We start from the raw sequence: 22,607 nt of genomic DNA, 5'->3' as shown, positions 1-22,607 counted from the left end.
ACAAATAAAGTCGTCAAGTTTTTCAGGAAAAATCACTCGCGCTACGCGCTCGTGATTTTTTAGCCTTGACTAAAAACTTGACTCCTTCATTTGTTTGCAACGAACCTATCGGAAAATACCCGATAATTTTGAAGCTCTTGTGGTATTAATAAGTGATAATTAATTAATTACATTCATTTGCTAAAATAAAAACAGATTCAGCAGTCTAAGGTATCTCTATAATATTTTCCCAACCCGGTTCTGCAGGGATTCGAAATAAATAAAATTAAGCACGTATCGTTAGGATAGTACAAATCATTCTATTCTCATAAAACCACTTAAGGACTCAATAAAACATCAATTAATGCTGAATATATTTATTGTTCAAAACCCGTTTCAAAAGTACAATCAATGTCAATTATAGTTTACTTACATCCACATCCAGTATGAACATAACCGTAAGGATATGTAAAACCTGAATAAATTGGAAGACCCGAAGTTGAAATTTGCGTTATTCCATATTGGTGTCCAGAGGATTGGCCAGATTGTCCAGATTGTCCAGAAGAATGTCCCGACGAATGTCCAGAGGAATGTCCTGACAAATGTCCCGACGAATGTCCTGACGAATGTCCAGATGATTGTCCAGAAGAACTTCCAGATGAAGCAGAAGCTGCCGCTGCAGCTGTACTTACAGCTGCTCCAGAATTAGAAGATGCCGCTGCAGATGACGCAGCCGCAGCAGATGATGTGGTAGTTGATGCAGATGTAGACGACGCTGCCGTCGATGTGGCACCTGAAGATGTCGCTCCTGTAGCGGTAGCAGCGGCGGTTGCTGTAGCAGACGACGATCCTTTAGACGATCCATGTGAAGATGATCCGTGAGCTGAGCCATGTGACGAAGATGCTCCATTAGATGATCCTGATCCGTAAGATCCAGAATATCCTGGAGCCAGACCGTAGTATTCACTAATAATACCAACATTGCCTCCACAACTGTAATCTACAGCACCTTGACCAGTAGAAGGTAGTGCAGCTTCGAAGCCTACAGCACCAAGGAACGGCATTTCACCGATGATAGATAGTGGACCTTCGATGGTATTCTCGGAAGTGATGGTCAAGGTTGTAGGAGCGATCGGTGATGAGCTGGTGACGGTAAAATAGTTCGGTGATGAAGCGGATAGAGAGTTGAGGGTGATGGGTTTAAAGTCGTTACAGTCGCATGGTCGAGGGGGGCAGATGTTTTGGTAACCAATGCATTGACTGGTTATTACCTGAAAGGGAATGTTATAGATTAGAATTATACATTGAGAAAGTGTAAGTAAAAATAAATGATAGAGACAAATTTGAATATGCATAGTTAGCCATGTTATTTGATTTAAATTACCTAATAATAATAATTAATCGGTTTTCGTAATTAATGTATTTACATGCTCATAGGCCGGCTTTCAGTAACCTTCCAGGAATAAACTTTATTAAATTTTCTCTACTAATAGGAGCCAATTTGTCAACCAACTACACATTTGTTTAATCCTTCAGGAATAAAAATATGACGATAAATTAAAAAATTTTAACAGCTATAAAGAAAAATTATAATTTGGAAGATTTATCTTGCGAAAATGGAAAAAATTTAGTGGTTTATTCTTATTATTTGAAAATTAATACAAGTTTTCTTTAATTCTTTATAATTTTAAGAATGAATTGAAGACTGAAGTTGTTATTATAGCAAGTACTTAAGAGTCACTACATAGTATAAAACAAAGTCGCTTTCTCTGTCCCTATGTCCCTATGTATGCTTTAATCTTAAAACTAAGCAACGGATTTTGATGTGGTTTTTTTTAATAGATAGAGTGGTTCTCGAGGAAGGTTTTAATATATAATTTATTAGGTTTTAGACAAAGCGAGCGAAGCTGCGGGCAGAAAGCTAATAAAAAATAAATTAAAAATTATCTTTACCTGTACTAAAACAGCTTGAACCAAAACAATTACTTTGAACATTTTTCTATTTTCTATTTCGAGTGTAAACAAATTAGCTATGCCAAAACTATGCAAAAATACACTATTTATAGGGATTTAAAAATAATGTTATCAAGGAAATTGGCACATGCGAATTTGTACGTGTTTTATCATTAAAAAGGATGGTACTTTGGTTTTATGCGAAAGAGGTTACAGGTTCGAATCTAACGAATTAATTATTTTGAAAAATATTATCGTTTGGTCTATTTTATACACATAACTAGTTATATTTTTTTAAAGAATTGTATTTTTACATCTCTTTCTTGACCTTATTTAAGTTTATGTCAATTTGTTTCACTGTTAATCACTACATAGTATAAAACAAAGTCGCTTTCTCTGTCCCTATGTATGCTTAAATCTTTTAAACTACGCAACGGATTTTGATGTGTTTTTTTTTTAATAGATAGAGACTAGAGTGATTCAAGAGGAAGGTTTTAGTATATAATTTATTAGGTTTTAGACAAAGCGGGCGAAGCCGCGGGCGGTAAGCTAGTACATTATAATTAAACTTCTAATAAAAATTTACAGGGGCACAAAACCTTCGCCTTTTTAACCCTTAACTAGAGTCGTGGGTCCAATGGACCCAGGTTGAGTTTTTAAAGTCTCGTTTACTCCACGGCACTTACCGCAGAACCTCCCACTGCTCAGTACCTTCCTGTAGTACGCCGGAGAGTATCCTGTGAGACAGACGTGTTCGGCTCGGTACTCTTTAGGTAGGTACTGACCTTTACAGGGGTCCACTGGACCCACGACTATAGATACGTAACTTTTTATTTTCGTTATTAAATTTATTATTGTATTTTTTTTTAGTTTTTCGCTATGTCGAATCCCAGAAGTGTACATGTTGATAACGAAGAGATGTTAGAACAATGGTTAAATGAAGAATTGTTAAGAAATGATGAAGACTCCGATGAAAACTCAACACCTACCCGTATTGCAGAAACTAGATCAGATAATGAGTTTTCCGATGATGATGTAGATTTTGTTGTCGAGAGAGAACATGACGCGAGATCTGAAATATTTAATTGTGAAAGTTCTGATCATTTGTGCACTAAATGCAGGGAGCCCATATGCATGACTTGAGCAAATATAATTTGTAAATCTTGCACGTAATTAGGGATTGCTATTTTTTTTATATAAGAGTTTTTAGTTTGTTTTTGTTTTTTCTAGGATGCAACATACTTTTTTTAGTTAGATAAAAAAAATTTGATTTAAAAAAAATAAAAATTTGGTTGAGATTTACAATTTTTGTAAGACGCCTTTTTGTTGTGTAAGAAAACAACGACTGATTTTATAAGTGAAATTATGTTAACTAAATAAAAGTTCTAATTGATGATTTTTATAATATGTATTGTTTATAAACTAAAATATCATATTTTATTTAAATTTACCTAAAAAAATGCATAAATAAGTAATTATGACCATTTCAAGATACATGGGTCTAATGGACCCACGACTATACATACGTAACAATGTTTCACGACTCTAGTTAAGGGTTAAAGATGGCTAAAAAGTAAAAATGTTATAAATGCGTTGTGCTAAATAAGTCAGCAATTTATTATAAAATCTTTATTATTCGTATTAACATTTAACTCCACCCAATTATTATAAGATGTCAAACCATAATTAATAAATCACATGGCAATAAACCAAAACGTCACATAATGATGTCACATGGCGCATTGTAACACCCACAGCAATATTTAATTAATATTATGTTCTTATTACTTGAGACAAAAAGAAATAAAAAGACGTGTGGCACTCGGGGACTGCCGCGGTAAAGCTATTGCATAGCATGCCTTCAAGCCACACCTCCGAGCCCGTCGGAGTGGAGAGCGTGAGGTTTTTTCGTTACGGAATTTCTCAATTCGGTCCCCGCGCTCAAGGCCCGCGATAGAAGCTATGCAATAGCTTAAAAATTTAAATTTTATCATGTTTTTATTCAGCTAGGAGTTATATAAATTTGAGAAGTTAAATAAAAATCTGACTCTGTCTAAGTTATAGCATATAGTTACTGCTATATTGTAATACTTGTTGTTTCCCGCAGCTTCGCCTGCGTGGAAAAGAAAAATTTTTATGGTAATTATTTTCATCCCCTATTTTATCCTCTTGGGGGTAGAATTGATCAAAATTCTATCTTAGGGGACGCCTACGTTATGACATCTACCTGCATGCCAAATTTCAGCCCGATACGTCTAGTGGTTTGGGCTGTGCATTGATAGATCACTATATCAGTCACCTTTGAGTTTTATATATTATTGTTGCAAATAATCAATTTTTTTAGGACTCATAAAGTTATAAGTACCTACACGGATAACAATTTGTTACGAAAATTAAATTTAAAGGCAATGAAGCAGAGTTTTCAATTTATATTAGGAAAAACGATCACACCAGAATATACCAAATAAAATAGGCAAGCGAAGCCACATAGAGAGAATCCGCATTATGTACATTAAAATTAATTATTTTATAACGCTGAATTAGACATCTGTAAATCATTCAAAAACTCAGACATTATTTATTCAATAAGACTTCTGAATCTGAGAAGCACTTTTAATTAACTTATTTCCATTTAAATATTTGCACACCCAAATAGTGGGTAGAATGTATTAGCGCCTTAATATTGTAACAACACCTTTTTTAACTACATTCTTGTAAATAAATGAAATTTGAATTTGAATTTGAATCGTCATTATATATTTTTAACATTTACCACCGATTCAGAAAGCAGTATCTATGGAGAAGAACCGGCAAGAAACTCCATATTTGCTCTTTTAACATCATGTCAATTATATACAACTTAAGCGCGTCACACACGGTGAAGATACCTACTATAATATTTTATCTTAAGATTCTCTAATATAAAACGTTATAGTATCTTAAGGTATCCGGTATCAGCGTTCTGACCATCATTTTTCTTTTTGTCATTGCGTACTAACCCTGTAGAACCGCCATCCTGTTACAAATGAACCAAAATTTTGTGAGTCAAAAAGAAAAATGATGGTCAGAACGCTGATACCGGATACCTTAAGATACTATAACGTTTTATATTAGAGGATTTTAAGATAAAATATTATAGTATCTTCACTATGTACTACCTACATAATGTATCATTCATTCATTTAGATAGAGATGCGATAGGTGCTAAAATTGAAATAATGAATTATAAGCCTAAGAATATTATTTTTCTATATCAAAACAATATCATAGTGCAATCTTTAAGTAATAAATTAGCCAAGTTAAACTAACTCACGTATAGTTTACTCAATATTGCAATGTTCATATGCAAAAATGATTATAAATATGTATAAAATTTAATTATTATCATTCTACTAAAGTTATTATTGGAGTAATTTACAAAATGCGTTATCCTATTGTTTTCGTATTTGTATTTTGCTTGTTGAAGGTTGGTATTTTATAATTCTTTGTATTTTATGCTGATGTCTAAAAAGTCGCGCATTTTTATATAATTTTACTGTTGTAGTTTTGATAAATATCGCTATTAAAATTACTATTATCATAGGTGTGTGTGTTTGAATATTATCTGGTTAGGGGCATAGTTTATCACTATGCCAAATTTCATCTCAATCAATTCAGTAGTTCATCAAAATATTAACTTCTCTACAAGGAAAGTTAAGGTTCTCTTGTCATTTGTACATCGTTACTCTTTTGTTTTGATTTACTGATATAAATATGTTGAAATTAGAATTATTTCTTTCAATAAATAATTATAAATATTAAATTGTTCCTATGTTTAAACTCAAGACCGCATAATTATTCTTAACCAAAACATTCGACGTGACCAATATCACGTAAACCAATATCAATTAAAAACAAATTATTAAACTAAACTATATTACAAATTTGACTTTATTAATAAACTAGCTTACCGCCCGCGGCTTCGCCCGCTTTGTCTAAAACCTAATGAATTATATACTAAAACCTTCCTCTTGAATCACTCTATCTATTAAAAAAAACCGCATCAAAATCCGTTGCGTAGTTTTAAAGATTTAAGCATACAAAGGGATAATAATATACCGACAGAGAAAGCGACTTTGTTTTATACTATGTAGTGATAATACTATATTTATCTCCACAGCACGCTACATCTCAATGCATTGGAACGACATCTTTACGAAACTTTTCACCAGCTTGGCAGAACACAAATCTATACCCTTACAATCAACCTATTTGTTCACGGCCAGTTTACAATCCAACTACTTACGTCACATCTGACATTCTAAATGTACCGGTACCGTGTGATTATGAAGTACCGTACGGTGGGTATGGGGAAGGTTACGTAGATATTCTTGGAGAATTACCGGTACAAGGTTCAACACATATCAACGGTCATGTACCCGTTCTCGGTATGGCCACATTTAGCGGTAACGTACCGGCCAGTGGTATAATCACTATTACTGGTAAATGTGGCTGTGGATGTGAATGATTGTAACGTATTGATGGTAATGTTTCTGATTGTTATTATATTAGTAATGATTGTAGTATTTTGTAGATTATCTGACTGAAATTTTTAAAGTTTCTTGATGTTATAGCCTAATGATTTATCAATTGCTCCACTAATAACGTAATACGAGCAGATAGAAGACTCATGTTTTTATGTTGTGTAATTAAGAAGTAACTAAAATACTACCTACCTTACTATTTCTGAAATCATTATAGGATTGTTCAAAAACAATTAATATCGATGATTTCTCTAGCCGATATTTTAAGAATTGTTCAACGTTCTCTAATAATAAAAAAAAAACTAAAAATAAAGAATTTAAATAAAATAAATAATACCAGTCAAGCTGTAGTAATGAATATTACTACCATTACTATCTCTACTATTTCATGTATCAAAATTACTTACATCCCATGGTTTACCTATTTGCAAAAACACTGTGTTTACTGTTGTTAAATTAATTTATGTTTTAAAATAAATGTTACTGTATAATTGTAATTTTTGTAAGAAATACCTATGTTAATAAATGTATTAATGAAACAAATTTATTTCACTTTTATAACCTTTTATTCACTTATATTATAGTAAGGAAAATATGCATCTTTCGTAGTATAGTCAAATATAGCCTTACTTATACAGGGTTGGTATACTACTACCGTTGGTATACTAATCTCAAAGGAGGTTATAGTTTTGCATACGATGAGTACGTAAAAAATACTTATAAAATTCCAGACGCTTTTTTTTTCAAATAGATGAATTCTTAAAACTCCTAACCTAAACATGTGTTCACCCTTAACAAGCAACCCGCCCAACTTTGCCACCAGCACGTGAGCTATCGTTTAAGATTATGTTTTCATAGACAAAATGTTCACATTAGAGAAGCGTTATATGCCGGCTGCGCGAAGGTAGAGAAGAAAACATGGATTTTCAGGAAAAATTTAGCAAAAATTTTTGACGTAACGTATCAGGTAATATTTTATTACGGAAATAAATCCAATACTTTAACTATGTTAAAGGTATAAAAACATGACTAATAAGGCCGCCTTCTGTAATGTATGTCCTAGTTTATGTTTTAATTGTACCTTTTAAGTATTGTAATGTTGGCAGCACAATAAAGTGTTTAAAATAAAATAAAATAAATATAATTCTCCTTTACTGAATGAATTGGTGTAAAATAATTGAATTAGGTACAAAATGTCTACATTATGTTTTCAACGACGACATAAATCATTATCAACGTTGCATTTCATTTATGAAGTGTCAGTGATCATGTCAGCGATGGATATTTTTTAATCTGTCTGTATTTTCTATATTAAACATTATTCTAAGCTATCACAATTTCTATATTGTATTAACTTGGTATTAACTATAGGTCTGCCCTTAAACTTTATTTTAAGCGTTACCACATTATGTGCAAATGTACATGTTGTATGTACCTGTAATCGCCAAAATTAGATACAGAGTTATGTTCGAATATGGTCTTAATACCAATTAATATTATTAATGATTTTTAGCTCCGTCCAAATTCTGTATCTTCGAAATTAAACATAACAAGAAAATAAAACAATCAAATAATGCTTCAAATAATTTATTTCCATCGCCTCAGCGTTGTTACTTGTGTTGCACCTTACAGGCATCTTCCACAACCCAGGCCATTGCCGTATGCGCTGCCGTACGCTCCGTACGCACCGTACGGGCCGTACGCTGGACCGTACGCGGATCCGTACGCGGATCCGTACGCGCCGACCGCGGGTCCGTATCCAGAAAGACCCTCGTTCAAGATACCAACATTGCCGTTACCACAACCGTAGTTGACAGCACCAGCTCCAATAGTAGGCAGAGCTCCTTCCACAGCGGCGGTACCCAAGAACGGTAACTGACCAGCGACAGCCAAAGGACCTTCAAAGGCGTTCTCAGAGAGGATGGAAACACCGCTAGCTGGGAGGGGAGATGAACTGGCTACAGCCAAACCACCACCGTAAGACGCGGCACCGTAGCCCACTGGGTAGTCGTAGCCTAAACCGAAGGGAGCGCCCAAGCGTTCGCCGTAGCGTTCGGCGGCGTAAATGTCGGCGAAGCGGTCAGCGGCATAGATGTCAGCGCAGCGGTCGGCAGCGTAAATGTCAGCGGCGAGACGGTCAGCTGCGTATTCCGCGGCTAGGACGTTGCCGTAACCGTTGTAGCGGCCGGCGCATGATGCAGTGATGCTCTGGAATAATAAATATACTTAAATAAGTTTCAAGACTTACAACAAATAATATATTGCAATGAAAACTTACGATGTTTTTGAGAAAATAGGTTCTTAGTTCCATTTTACATAAGTTTATTTTCTATTATCATGTATCAAATCTTCTTAAAATAAAATAAACAATTTTTTTTCGAAAGTTACTACTTAGGTACTTTGAAAGTTTCGATAGTGCAATTCAAGTTTTTTTTCAATATTCATTCTAAATAGAAATTTGCATCAATCACCGTCTCCGTTATAATCACAATTCATATTATTGATGCAGATTTACCATCAATTTCTACAAATCTTTTACTTTTCTTAAAAGAAAAATCTTACCTGCACAAGCAACACCTGGGCGCAAACAAAGAGTACAAATTTAGCTGCCATTTTAATGCAATCCACTACCACAATGTATTTTGTAAATACGACATTCATTTTTATACTAACGCACTGATAGGCTCACAAAGGGTTTCCTAATTAATTACGAAATTAAATAAATATGATATTGGGTTAGTAATACTTTAAGTAATGGCACGCATTTGTATTCTGAGAATTCGATAGGTTATCGTCCTTTTTTGATTTTTTAATTGAGAATTACCCCTTTCACTGTTATTTCTAGGTGACTGTTATACTTCGTTTAGGGATAGGGTGTGCTAGATCTGGTAAAAAGTTATGTATGTATTATTAAATCTACATAATACGTAGTATTCTACTTGTACTTAACTGCGTATAATCATTATCAAGAGTCGGTTCAATTTAGTCATCTTCATTTCATTTTAGTCAAGCTTAAGCTTTGATAAATTTTATGATGCATTGGTATTGTATTCATTATTTTTTTACATCTCTCTCTCTCATCACATATAAGTCTCATCTAACTAGCCTTATAGATGATTCCCCAAAGTATGATTGCACATTTCATTGCATTCTTAATAGGGATAAGGATCACCACTTTATCACTTGCACTGTAATCTCAAATTTAGACATTTTATGCATTCATGTAATCCATACTAATATTATAAATGCGAATGTAACTCTGTCTGTCTGTCTATTACTCAATCACGCCTAAACTACTGAACCAATTTGCATGAAATTTGGTTTGGGGATATTTTGATACCCGAGAAAGGACAAAGGCTACCTTTTATTGCGAAATATGTACCACGGGCGAAGCCGGGGCGGACCACTAGTAAATGTATATATGTAAAAATAAAACTCAGTTTGTTACAATGGAGTATTAAATTAAAGTAGGTAGTAGTACAAAATCTTTACTCCCGCTAATTACAATGTATCGTTAAAGTTTCTAAGAATTGATGGATATAATATGTTACCCTTATACCTACGCAAAACAAGTGATCGAATTTGTATCAAATTTGGTAAAGAGATAGATCCTATTTATTTATTTATTTAACCATTTATTGTACCACACCATTTAACATTACAGTATATAATATATAGTTGTACAGATTCGAGGTAAAGTACAAAAGGTGACCTTATCGCTTAAAAGCGATTTCTTCCAGGCTACTAATATTATAAATGCGAAAGTTTGTATGGATGTATGGATGTTTGTTACTCTTTCACGTAAAAACTACTGAACCGATTACAATGAAATTTAGCACACATATAGATGGTAACTTGGATTAACACATAGGATAGTTTTTATCCCGGAAATCCCACGGGAACGGGAACTATGCGGGTTTTCCTTTGCAAACGCGGGCGAAGCCGCGGGCGGAAATCTAGTTGTAGTATAAATTAGCAGCCCATAGCACCCGGGTAAAACGAATCCATTTACTGTATCTCGTTTAAAATAGGTAAACAGAACCATGAATGAATGTATCTCGCACTTGACCAATTTGACTAAATGCTTACAAAATCTCAAAACTAAAGAAATCCGTAAATTACCACGGATGGAGTCAGAGAAGAAATGTCATTTATAACAAGTTATGTGAAACAGAATGTGTCAATACAATTAAGAGATCCCTAATTAACAGAAAAACTAAATAGTTCGTCCCCTACATGTGTAAATTATAGATACCATGCCGACACTATTTTAGGCTGATTATCGACGGGCGTTTGTGACGATTTTACAGTAAAATGAATGATTTTTGTAGGTACCTATTTTGGAGTGGAGTAGTAGGTACAAATATAAATTATTTTGTCACGTTGAAATATAATGAAGAAGTGCTGCGATATTTACGTCATAAAATCTATGAAAATGATGGATTGTTGCTATAAAATATTGAGAAAGTTCGAATAAGGTCGTAGCTCTTCATCTATGTTAAATAATAATATTATTATATGGTCATTAACCTACGATAATTTTTACAGTTATATAGGTATAATAATATATTTTATCCAGTGTATAACATCTTTGTAGAGAACTGATTAACTGATCTTATTTAAATATATCCCTACTAATTAATATTATAAATGCGAAAGTAACTCTGTCTGTCTGTCTGTCTGTTTCGCTTTCGATTTTGATGAAATTTGGCACAGACAATCTTTAGACCCTGAGAAAGAACATAGGCATATTCCGAAATATGTACCACGGGCGAAGCCGGGGCGGACCGCTAGTAAGAAATTAAAACAATCACGAAAAACGATTACTTTTACTATTTTACAAAAAAAATAGCTCGTTTGTACCTCAATATAACTTTATAGTCTCTTCACTGAACCTTGAACTTGAACAAAAACATAAATGTCGTCAGCAAAACGTTTTTGGATAATTGGCCTTAATTGTTAAATGCCGTTAGAAAACATGCGGAAATGCGACGGCAAGACTTGTCAAATATTTTTATTATAGCATTTTAATATTTACTGTGTGTTATAGAAAAAATAAATATTCCGTGACATTATTAATGTTACCTACTATTCGCATAGTTGAGAATTTTCAAAATAATTTCAGTATTTACAGAGATTTCATCTTACAAACTTGTAAACTTTAGATCGTAATCTTTTATAATATAAGATAGATAAAAGGCATTTATAAATTACATACTTTAGCGGATTTTAAACGCGATTTATACATTTTAATATAATTATCCCAACGTTTCGACGAAATCTATACTAATATTATAAAGCTGAAGTTTGTTTGTTTCTTTAATCTTGCTAATCTCTGGAACTACTGGTGTTAAGTAGCCCATTTATCGAGGAAGGCTATAGGATCAAACTAAATCATCACGCTAAAACTAACAGTAGCGGACCGTGTGGGTAAAACCGCGGGGCACAACTAGTGTATAATCACGTAAAATCCAACACAACGAAATACTAGATAAAAAGGATATAAATCTATATTTCAGTATAAAATTTGTAAGTTTTCTATATGTTGCTTTTTATCAGTACCTATGAATCATATCAAAATGTTACGTACGTGCCTTTGAGATAAATTATAACTGTTCAACCAAGGAGCTAAAATAATTTATTATTATGGATTAAAATTAAATAAATAATTATTCTCAAGGTGTAATTTAATAATACTTAACGATAGTAATTACCTACCTATAAAATATTAAAACAAAATGTTTAGCTCAGTTACTGTCGATATAATTTTTCGCGCTTTATATTTTATCAAGTGTAAAACTCTATCCTCTATGGTCATCATAGATTTTTTGCGAGGCAATGTTGTCTGTCTCCTTTTCCAAGATTCATTCCTCTCATGTGTAGTCTTCAAACTATGGAATTAAATTAGAATAATAATTATCTTAAAATTTAGGTAATTACACAAAAATATTAAATATATTTTAATCTATACTAATATTATAAATGCGAAAGTAGATAACTCTGTCTGTCTGTCTGTTACTCAATCACGCCTAAACTACTGAACCAATTTGCATGAAATTTGGTACCTATACCTAGAGATATTTTGATAAACGTGAAAGGACATAGGCTACTTTTTACCCCGGGACATAGGATAGGTTTTATTCCGGAAATCCCACGGGAACGGGAACTATGCGGGTTTTTCTTTGACTGCGCGGGCGATGCCGCGGGTGGAAAGCTAGTATAGGTACTATATTTTAATAGGATACTAAATTCATAAACAGAAAGATATTATCAAAGATGACATAATTAAAATGCACCTAAATCACGTTTCCCGCCAACGTCATAAATTAACAGATAAAAAAACGGTGTTGCCCTTTCAAATAACCGACATATTTTGTCATAATTAAGAACGCGCCGGCGCTAACGTTTTTTCTAGAATGTTTTTGTAACATTTCTTTGATTTCACCCATATTTTGTTGAAGCGTGCATTTTGTATTTGTTTTGCTGATGTGGTACGAACTTTGGAGCATTCTAATGTTTAGATATTATACGCGCTTACCAATTTATTCTTTACTAGTGGTCCGCCCCGGCTTCGCCCGTGGTACTTATTTCGCAATAAAAGGTAGCCTATGTCCTTTCTCGGGTATCAAAATATCTCCATACCAAATTTCATGCAAATTGGTTCAGTAGTTTAGGCGTGATTGAACAGACAGAGTTACTTTCGCATTTATAATATTAGTATAGATTTTTAAACTTTATGCTTAAACACGTTTTCATAAAATAAGTACGAAATTTATATTTATCATAATCGTACCTAAATGATAATTATTAAGATTACACTTACATTCCAAAAACAATTTAATGCCAAGCATTATAAGATTAAATATTTTGAGTCGACACATTGTAGCATTATCTTCTGTAAGCGACGTGTGACTGAATACAAATCCCATTTAAGAGCACTTAATAGATATACCTAGCCAAGAGATGAATATAGAAACTGTCTTATCTAAATATTGGGTACAAAATGAACAGAAACATTTATTTATAGGTAAAATGTTTTCCCTTCATAGCAAAGAAAAATGATTTTTAAGTAATTTTGTTTATAGGGGAATTTGAAAGCCTTATGTTTCATAGAAATAATAATTTTTCGTCTCCATCCGTCTATAAGGTCCTCGATAATGTCTCTATGAAATTCGTTATGCATACGTAGTATATTGTTATTAGTCTGTGGTTATGCTCTATTTCAGACTATTGCCATAAATATTCATTTAAAACTCTAGAATGGCGACATTTCCTAAGAAGCTTAGCTTACCTATACCAAAGTGACGTGATGAAGACAAAATCCAATTTAAACGATCGATAATAATACTTTAGACTTAATTTCCTGAAAAATCAAACTGAAACATACCCACAGGAACACACTAGTTCGCCTTAATTATTCCATCACTCAATCAAACTTAACCGATTCTAAACCACGACGCGTCCAATTAAACTAACTAACTAAATAATTATCGCAATTAATGAACTACCTCATAACTCAATCTTTAAATAAATCCAACTCCGGCGCATTGCCACGCCCACCCATCCCATTGGCTTCCACCTAATTATATCTTTGGTACTGCGATTTAGAAGCTATTTGCATCTTTTAAAAATCCACAAGGAAGAATCAACTCTACTCAAACGGTATACCGTTCAAATTGTATTGATGGTATGCTAAATGTAGCATACGATATTGTCACCCAGAAAGACGCCCATTAGCTGAAGCTTTCCATCTTAATTTTACACGGAATCGTTGCCAGATGGCCAGCGTTCAATTTAATTTGAACCCTATAGCACAGATGTTAGAATTCAATTTGAATGTTAAAGAATTTAAAAAGTAGCGAGTTAACATTTCAAACAGAGTCGTTTCAGTATAGCGATGTGACAAAAACGCGTCGTTAGGTTTCAAATTAGTTAAAATTATTGCCTCTTCTGATTTTGTTGTAAATCAGTGAGGAGTAACTCATGGACTTGAGATCAGTTGTGTTTGTGAAGTGAATCGGGAAGAAGAATTAAAAACGAACGTTGATAAAGAAGATTGTGAATAAGTTAAAGTGACAGAGATTGCAATGGATAAAATAGAATCAATAGAAGAAGATAAAATTGAAGTTAAAAACGCAGAAACGAAACTACCGTTTTCAATAGATAACTTATTGGCTGATAAGTTTAATAGACCAGAAAGTTCGACATCTTTAGATTGTTTTAGTGCTTTTAACCAGGTTAATGTGGACTCTGATGATGATGATGATAAAGCTAGCAGTGGGTCAGAGCAACTGGATGTAGAAACGTCAGTCGGTGATGATAGAGAAATTGGTGATGTGAAGGCAGATTATCAACAATCAGGTACTTATCCAATATCCATACTAATATTATAAATGCGAAAGTAATTCTGTCTGTCTTTTACTCAATCACGCCTAAACTACTGAACCAATTTTCATAAAATTTGGTATGGAGATATTTTGATATCTGAGAAAGTATGTACCACGGGAGAAGCCGGGGCGGACGACTAGTATAATATAATTTTATAAAGTAAATTAAGAGTAATCAATGCCTAAAATATTAAAAGCAATTGTGTCTTAATTACCCAAATACATTTTAAAAATACCATTAGGTAATGATAATTAAAACCTACCTACGTTTGAATAAGGCATAAACTAGTTTTTAAAGGATAGGATTTTTTTTCTTCAAAAAATGTATTTACTTAGATATTATCCGTTAATTTATGTAACATTGGATAACAATATTATATCAAACTCACTTTTATCTCAACAAAGAGATCAAGTGGTTTTTAAGTTTGTGAAAAAATTTGTATAGCAAGATCCAAAAATACTGAACCTATTTTTACAAAATTCGTTTTTCGAAAAAAGTTTTTCGTTTATTCTTTCGCCAGTCTTGTGTTATTTTTAGGAAGTCAACGCAAATTAAGTAGATGTGAATTTAGAAGTTCATTTATTCTATAATCAACGGTGTTGAATAGGCCTGTCTAAACTATCAATTTTTTTTTATAACTACAAGTATTACTGGCTTCAAGTAAGCGCTGTTTAAAATAAAATATGTTGGATAGTCCATTAATTGACAAAAACACTATTGTTAACTATTGTCAATTACATCACCGTCATTCACCACTAGTAATGGAAAATAAAAATCTTGAAAATAAAGCGGGAAAAACAGCTCTAATCAACTCAAATCATACAAATCAAAAAAATTTCATACTTAATCCTTTTGTGTTCTTGTACCTATATTTTATTTAAGAGCTATTCTACTATTAGGCAGATGTTAGGTGTAGCCATTCTGCTAAAGATAAGCTACGGATAAGCTACGGAGTTACTTCCCAGTTCTCCTCCGTAGAATCTGCTTTCCGAATCGGTGGTAAATTAATAAAACTATTATTTTGTTATGATGATGATTATGATGTTATGACGATTCAAATGTGGTTCTTGAAGAAGACTAATTAAATAAATAAATGTTTGAATTTCGTACAATTATCTGTCCAGATAAAAAGACACAAAAAAAATAGAAATTGCTATCGAATAAAAATACAGCTGTAAAGTGCAACATGAGTTGCCCTTTGCTATCTACGGATTTCAGGTAAAAAAATTGTTCTCGAAAATATCGCGACAAGCACACGTTTGCGGAATTCATATGAATTCTAGGCAAAATGTTTGAGACTGTTTTGAATTTATCCCAGCAGATAATATAAAACACTAAAAATTCCTTTCTATCTTCTTGCTTAGTAGTGATTTTTTGTTGTCGGAAACGCTTCTTCTTTCTGGATATGATTTGTGTTAAAATTGATGTTATTTGTAAACAGATCTTTGCGCTTCGATATTTTGTGAAATATAATTTATAGTTCTTTACCCAGAAAATCCGCCTCCGCATCCTTGGTACAGTGGTTGACGCGTGAGCGTAGAACCGAGGGGTTCGATTCCCAGTGGAGACGAAGAAAAAAAATGTCTCGGTCTGGCAGGACACAGAAGGCTGATCACCTTCTTGTCTCTAAAGAAATTCGATCAGTGAAACAGATGAATATAATTCATCTGCCCTAAGGGGCAAGCCCCACTAGGGGACATGGGACTTCACTTACCCAGAAAAAATATAAACTGCATGTAATAAAGTATTTCAATTATATTGACTATAGCCCGCAGTAAAAATATATCTTGGAAACAATGTAAAAGTTTTGGATAAAAAGCATACAAATATCCCAACTCAATAGGTACGTAGGTACTAAAGCGATGTGCGTGGTTCTATATTGTTAAAACCTCCATGATCATAATCATAATAATATATAGCTTGGTATTTCACGCAGAATTTTTCTTCTATAAAGTCAATACATTATAAGGTCACCTCTACATTTTTATTCATCGCAATTTACGCATCTGTGCGAACTGCGCTGAAAACTGTATTGGATTTAAACATCAAGTATGATGTTCGTTTCGTTTCCTGACTTTCGTGCATTTGTATGTAAATAAAAATAACAATTATTTTTAGCATCCCGACGATCCCAAAAACCAAAGAGGTTCTCAATTACACTGTAGGTATATTTTTCAGTAGATTTATATTCGATTTATATTGAATATTATAGTGCCAGAGTAGGTATCTGTTGTGGTATCTCCCTCAATAGAAACGTCGTTATCTTTTTTTGTAGATCTTTTTTTAACTTTATTATTACCTTCTTCAAACTTTTGAAGGTAATAATAAAGTTAAGTATTTAAAAAAAAATATATAAGAGTAGGTACGTGATAAAAAGCAAAAGATGAAAAACATAACCTAAAGTCATATCCGTTTCAAAATGATCAAGCTCAAATTTTACAGTATTTTTTACATTGTAATAAAATATTAACACGACAAAACATTCACCATGTCTTTTTAAAAGCCATTCGAGATTACTAATCATCTTACAGTATTTTTTATTTGAGTTTTACAAACTTCGAAACATGAGTCTGAAATCCTAAGCCCAATATATCATTGTCACTAAAAAAGTTAAAATGTCACCATTTCGCGCCTTTCTGGCTCATTGACGTTTACGCTATGCTTTTGTTCCGCCGTGATTATTTTCGTTTTTGGCGCCAATTAGACAAATTGTTTCCGAGAATTTTTAAGTTTATAAACATTTTAATCGTTTTATTATTCCCGATTATTATTTATTAATTTTATGTTATTTTATGTGGCCTTTGTCACTTAGGAATAACTACATAGTATAAAACAAAGTCGCAAGACTAATAGTGTTTTATAAAGTAATATACAGGGTTACTTGTAAAACACCGGCAACCTCGCAGGACAAGATAGCCAACATCATAAGTAATAACATTTGTTCTACGACTTTTGATAATTTGTTAGATTTTATTTTCATACAAAAATAAATATTCACTTAATTTTCCGTTTGAATATTATAAACTCTACGCGCATTCCAAACATTACGTAAACAAGAAGCGAACGGGAGGGGAAAGGGGGCGTCGCGTCGTCCTTTCGATAATGAATAGAACATAGACTTACAAATGTTAGGAGAGTACAATAAAAGCTTATAAAATCATTTAAAAATAATTTATTGCGTTATGCCAAAAGTCGTAGAACAAATGTTGTTACTTATGATGTTAGCTATCTTGTCCTGCGAGGTTGCCGGTGTTTTACAAATAACCCTGTATAATTTTTTTATTAATCCAGTCCATGTTGTTGGATTTAAGGTTCTGTATCTTTTTTAAATTATAGTTTTTAAATATATAAATGGAGGAAAAAAAATAAAAACTGTTAGGTTTATCCATGACGAAACAAAAATAAAATAATAATTCTCTTCATTATAAAGACGTTAGAACATTTTCAAACAGATAAATTATTTAAAATTACTATCATAACGGTTATAAAACCAATAAATTTTAGTAACGGCCTGCAAATGAACGTTTACTGAAAAATAACAGCTTGCTAATTTATTTATCGTCTATGCAGCAGTCAAATGTCCGATACAAGCTTGCTTCAAATTAGCCGACTCAATTGGTTTCATTACACACACATACACACGCTGATGTCTCATTTTCTAAATTTGTTTCGAAAAGATAAATATCTTCGCCTCCCGACTCTTGTTAGTTATATCTCTCTCCCCGGTAATTATTCACCGTTAAAAAATAAAGATGAAACGAAACTGTCTCGGATTCGAAATTTAGTAAGTGGTCGGAGCTCATTAAAAAGCTGTAAATATATTTAAAAAGCGGATGAGGAGTTTCTGAACGCGATCTCGTCTGTCAAAATATTGTTGACGTCTTTATTTTTTTTCTAAATGCACAGGCGAAAGTCGCTCTTAGTTGACGGTGTCACAGACTGTTAAAAATTTTGTTTATCTGTGTTGATTTTTTGGCGCGAAATAGAGTCCGGTGACATGTGACGATGTATTGACATTAATTGTTTTACGCGTGTATCGCTTAAACATGCACCTACCAGCCATGTTTTATTTCTCAAGCGGATGGGTTAATTTTAAACCACTAATTAATTAACTGGTTACAATATTGGAACAGATGTGATGTATTGTGTGCAGTTCTAGTATCTTGTAAGTCATGTAGGAATGCGTTTAAATGCTTGTTCTTATTTTTGGTACTACATCTTAATTAATGATGCTGGTCGCTGATTAAGTATGTGAAAATTTTAATTCATTGTTGATGCCATAAACTTTGAATAGAAATGCAATGATTTTAAATAAATTAGATGACTTGATGGTTTGGGTGGTTTGGTATTTAAAATCTTTAGGGTGATAATGTGAAAAATATTATACAGGGTGTCTCAAAGGAAAGTTTATATTTTGTGGATGAATAAAAAAAAAGTAAGCGGTGTATTGAAAAAATGTTTATTAATTATTAAAGTGCATAATATGGGAATTTATTTCTAAAAAATAATATCGTCCATATGCAGTCCATTGCGTTCACAGCACTCATTTAAACTTTCTTTTGAGACACCCTGTATAATTAAACCATAGATACAATATATATATCTAAATGCATTTTTTTGTGGGAGCATAATATCATAATTAATCGTAAAATGTATGTCAAAACAAACACATGTTTGATAGATATTACAGACTGTAATTATAATTTATAAGAAGTATATCACGTTATATTTATAAGTATGTTTATATAAATAGGAAATACGATAATTATCTTAAAACGCACGCTTAACCTAAAACAATTTGACGTTTATTTTGCCGCGCTCATTAGCGCGGGAAACAATTCAAGATGGCGTCGACTGACACGTTGATAAATTGCCACTAATTATTTAGAGATGAGCGTGTTTATTGAGGATGGCTGTCAGGTGACGATGTTTGTGTCCGTTTTGGTTACAATATTATTGTTAAGCATTTCCGCGAAACGTTTTAAAAATGTTATCGATAACGTATGAATAATTAGGTAATTGCTTGTACATATATTGTACTAGCTTTCCGCCCGCGGCATCGCCCGCGCAGTCAAAGAAAAACCCGCATAGTTCCCGTTCCCGTGGCATTTCCGGGTTAATACCTATCTTATGTCCCGGGGTAAAAAGTAGCCTATGTCTTTTCTCGGGTATTAAAATATCTCTAGGTATGCCAAAATTCATGCAAATTGGTTCAGTAGTTTATAATAAATAAATAAATAAATAAATAAGTAGTTAAGGCGTGATTGAGTAACAGATAGACAGACAGAGTTACTTTCGCATTTATAATATTAGTATGGATTCAGAAAGAGAAATACTACGTAAATGTTTTCCAACAAATTTAACTTTAAATAGCTAATTTCAGGCACAATTCAATATTTTTCTCAATGGTTACCTACATTACTTTTGCCAGAAACATTATAATACTATACTAGTATTAACGCTTTGCTTTGCGCTCATTATAGTGGAGCCGGTGGTAGAGCTCAATAAGTCAGTTCGTAAATAACTGCAGTTTATTATGTACTTTTATTAATTTTATGTCGAAGCTATTTTTTATTTTTATAATTATGATGACTTTGAAAATACTGTTTAAAATATATATCTTAATAAAATCACTATCCTAACTACTATAAATTAATTATCTCAGTTTTAATTATTATGTAAAAGGTATAAGAATATATTATTTGTTATAAATATATTCTTTCTAGCTTACCGCCCGCGGCTTCGCCCGCTTTGTCTTAAACCTAATAAATTATATACTAAAACCTTCCTCTTGAATCACTCTATCTATTAAAAAAACCGCATCAAAATCCGTTGCGTAGTTTTAAAGATACAAAGGGACATAGGGACAGAGAAAGCGACTTTGTTTTATACTATGTAGTGATTATATTGCCCTTTCCCAGGTTCCTGCTCTCGAGGCAAGCGCGCTAGAACGGCGTTCAGCGCTCAACAGATCAAGAGTTTAGAGGCTGAGTTTGAGAAGAATAGATATCTCTCTGTGGCTGCGAGAGGACGATTGGCTAGGCAATTGAGACTTACTGAAACACAGGTTTGTTATAGTAATCATTAATATAGGTAAAATGTGTATTTGGTAGTTGGAACTAAGAAATACATAAAATCGTACATTTATTTAAATACTAGCTTTACGCCCGCGGCTTCGCCCGCGTAGTCAACGAAAAACCCGAATAGTTCCCGTTCCCGAGGGTTTATCCTATGTTCTTCCTCAGGTCTCAAGCTAACCCTGTACCAAATTTGAAGTAAATCCATGCAGTATTTTTTGAGATTAGCCCGGACATACAGACAAATAGACAAAAATTCTATGCACTGTATTTTTGGCTTCGGTATTTATTGTAGATCACGCCCCAAGTGTACATTGAGTATTCTTTAAAAAAAATACTCAATGTACAGTTTTGACTTTCCTACGATTTTATTATATTATGTATGTATGTATAGATAGGTATACGTCCACAGAGCCAGATAATATATTTAACATTGTCTCAATTTCTTTCTGATAGAATAAGGCTCATATGGTAGTCTATTGATTAAACCTTGAAGCTCTAGCAAGAGTGTTTTTATTTATAGTTATAACTAATATGATACACTGTTTTGCTTGATAAGCATTTAATACTCATAGAAATATAAAAAAAAATGAAATAGTTGTTTTAAATGCATATAGGTAATACTGCCAATTGAATTCTGTATATTTAACTCTACGTGCGCAATCTCGCTTATTCGAGACAAATTATTTGCGGTGTATAATCATATTCATTTATCTACGTAGTACGTACCTATGTCATCAAAATTAGTATAATAATTATTAATTGTTTTAGGTAATTTACGAAAACACAACATAGGCATTTTTCGTACCTAAATGTACACATACAAAACCTATATTCAAATTTAAAAGATTTTCTTTATAAAATCTGATCAATTATTTTAACTAATAATAAAAATGTATTCTCTGTAATAACCGATAATCTTCTATTGTTCAATAATTGAAACATAATACATAACATTATGACAACGACATATTTGCGTATTCGTGCAAAAATGTCACACTCTAACTTGATTTTGAAATTGCAGATAAAAATATGGTTTCAAAACCGTCGAACGAAATGGAAACGAAAATACACAAACGACGTTGAATTATTCGCTCAACAGTATTACAATAGCTTGGGTATTGTCACACCTAGGCCAATGTTCGTTGGTGACAGGCTGTGGATATTCAACTATCCCAATCGACTTCCACAATGGAAATCGTTAAATGCCAATATCAACCATCAAGGGCAACTAATAGACAGGAATCTGTTTAGGAACGCGCCAAAACCCGATTCTTTTTTAATTCCCCCGAATGAACGGTTTTTAAACATGGAGCGGCTGTCACCTGTCAAAATTCCCGCGCAAAATCGACTCGTGCCAATACCGAATGTTTACAACAATTTGGCGCAAAGGAGTTTGGATATGTACAAAAATGGTATATTAACTACTCCACAAGAGTCTAATGTTGATCACTTGAGAAGACTGGAAGAGAACTTTAGTATTTAAGTAGACATAGGTAATAGAAATACCAAAGATGTTATTTTGTAATATAATTTACAATATTTGTCGCAATATAATTTATAAGAGAAATAACTTGTTTTATTTAATAACCTAAAACTTTTTATTTTGTAAAATTGCTATCTAAAATGGCTTGACGTGTCCACTCTATACAATCACAGTAAAAAATATATAATATTTTACTACAAA

General features: G+C 32.8%; 4 protein-coding genes across 4 annotated transcripts; 2 read left to right on the top strand and 2 right to left on the bottom strand.

Moving 5' to 3' along the window:
- Nucleotides 1-340: 340 nt before the first annotated feature.
- Nucleotides 341-1,996, bottom strand: LOC123704198 (hornerin-like). Its single transcript, XM_045652510.1, has 2 exons — nt 1,933-1,996; nt 341-1,250 (listed from the first exon to the last, which is right to left on the bottom strand). The coding sequence occupies exons 1-2, from the start codon at nt 1,972-1,974 to the stop codon at nt 405-407; spliced, it is 888 nt and encodes a 295-aa protein (XP_045508466.1). The 5' UTR covers nt 1,975-1,996; the 3' UTR covers nt 341-404.
- A 3,344-nt stretch (nt 1,997-5,340) lies between these two features.
- Nucleotides 5,341-6,629, top strand: LOC123704222 (chorion class CA protein ERA.2-like). Its single transcript, XM_045652537.1, has 2 exons — nt 5,341-5,398; nt 6,092-6,629. Exons 1-2 carry the CDS (start codon nt 5,354-5,356, stop codon nt 6,437-6,439), a joined length of 393 nt encoding a protein of 130 aa, XP_045508493.1. The 5' UTR covers nt 5,341-5,353; the 3' UTR covers nt 6,440-6,629.
- Nucleotides 6,630-8,026: 1,397 nt separating this feature from the next.
- Nucleotides 8,027-9,104, bottom strand: LOC123704205 (chorion class B protein PC10-like). The gene is made up of 2 exons (XM_045652517.1): nt 9,018-9,104; nt 8,027-8,663 (listed from the first exon to the last, which is right to left on the bottom strand). The coding sequence occupies exons 1-2, from the start codon at nt 9,066-9,068 to the stop codon at nt 8,082-8,084; spliced, it is 633 nt and encodes a 210-aa protein (XP_045508473.1). The 5' UTR covers nt 9,069-9,104; the 3' UTR covers nt 8,027-8,081.
- A 5,257-nt stretch (nt 9,105-14,361) lies between these two features.
- Nucleotides 14,362-22,462, top strand: LOC123704199 (NK1 transcription factor-related protein 1-like). The gene is made up of 3 exons (XM_045652511.1): nt 14,362-14,816; nt 20,765-20,910; nt 21,945-22,462. Exons 1-3 carry the CDS (start codon nt 14,543-14,545, stop codon nt 22,404-22,406), a joined length of 882 nt encoding a protein of 293 aa, XP_045508467.1. The 5' UTR covers nt 14,362-14,542; the 3' UTR covers nt 22,407-22,462.
- The last annotated feature ends 145 nt before the right edge of the window (nt 22,463-22,607 follow it).

The sequence above is a fragment of the Colias croceus genome, chromosome 28, assembly GCF_905220415.1.
Source record: "Colias croceus chromosome 28, ilColCroc2.1".
Taxonomy (NCBI): Eukaryota; Metazoa; Arthropoda; class Insecta; order Lepidoptera; family Pieridae; genus Colias; species Colias croceus.
This window is presented reverse-complemented; position numbering and strand designations above follow the sequence as displayed.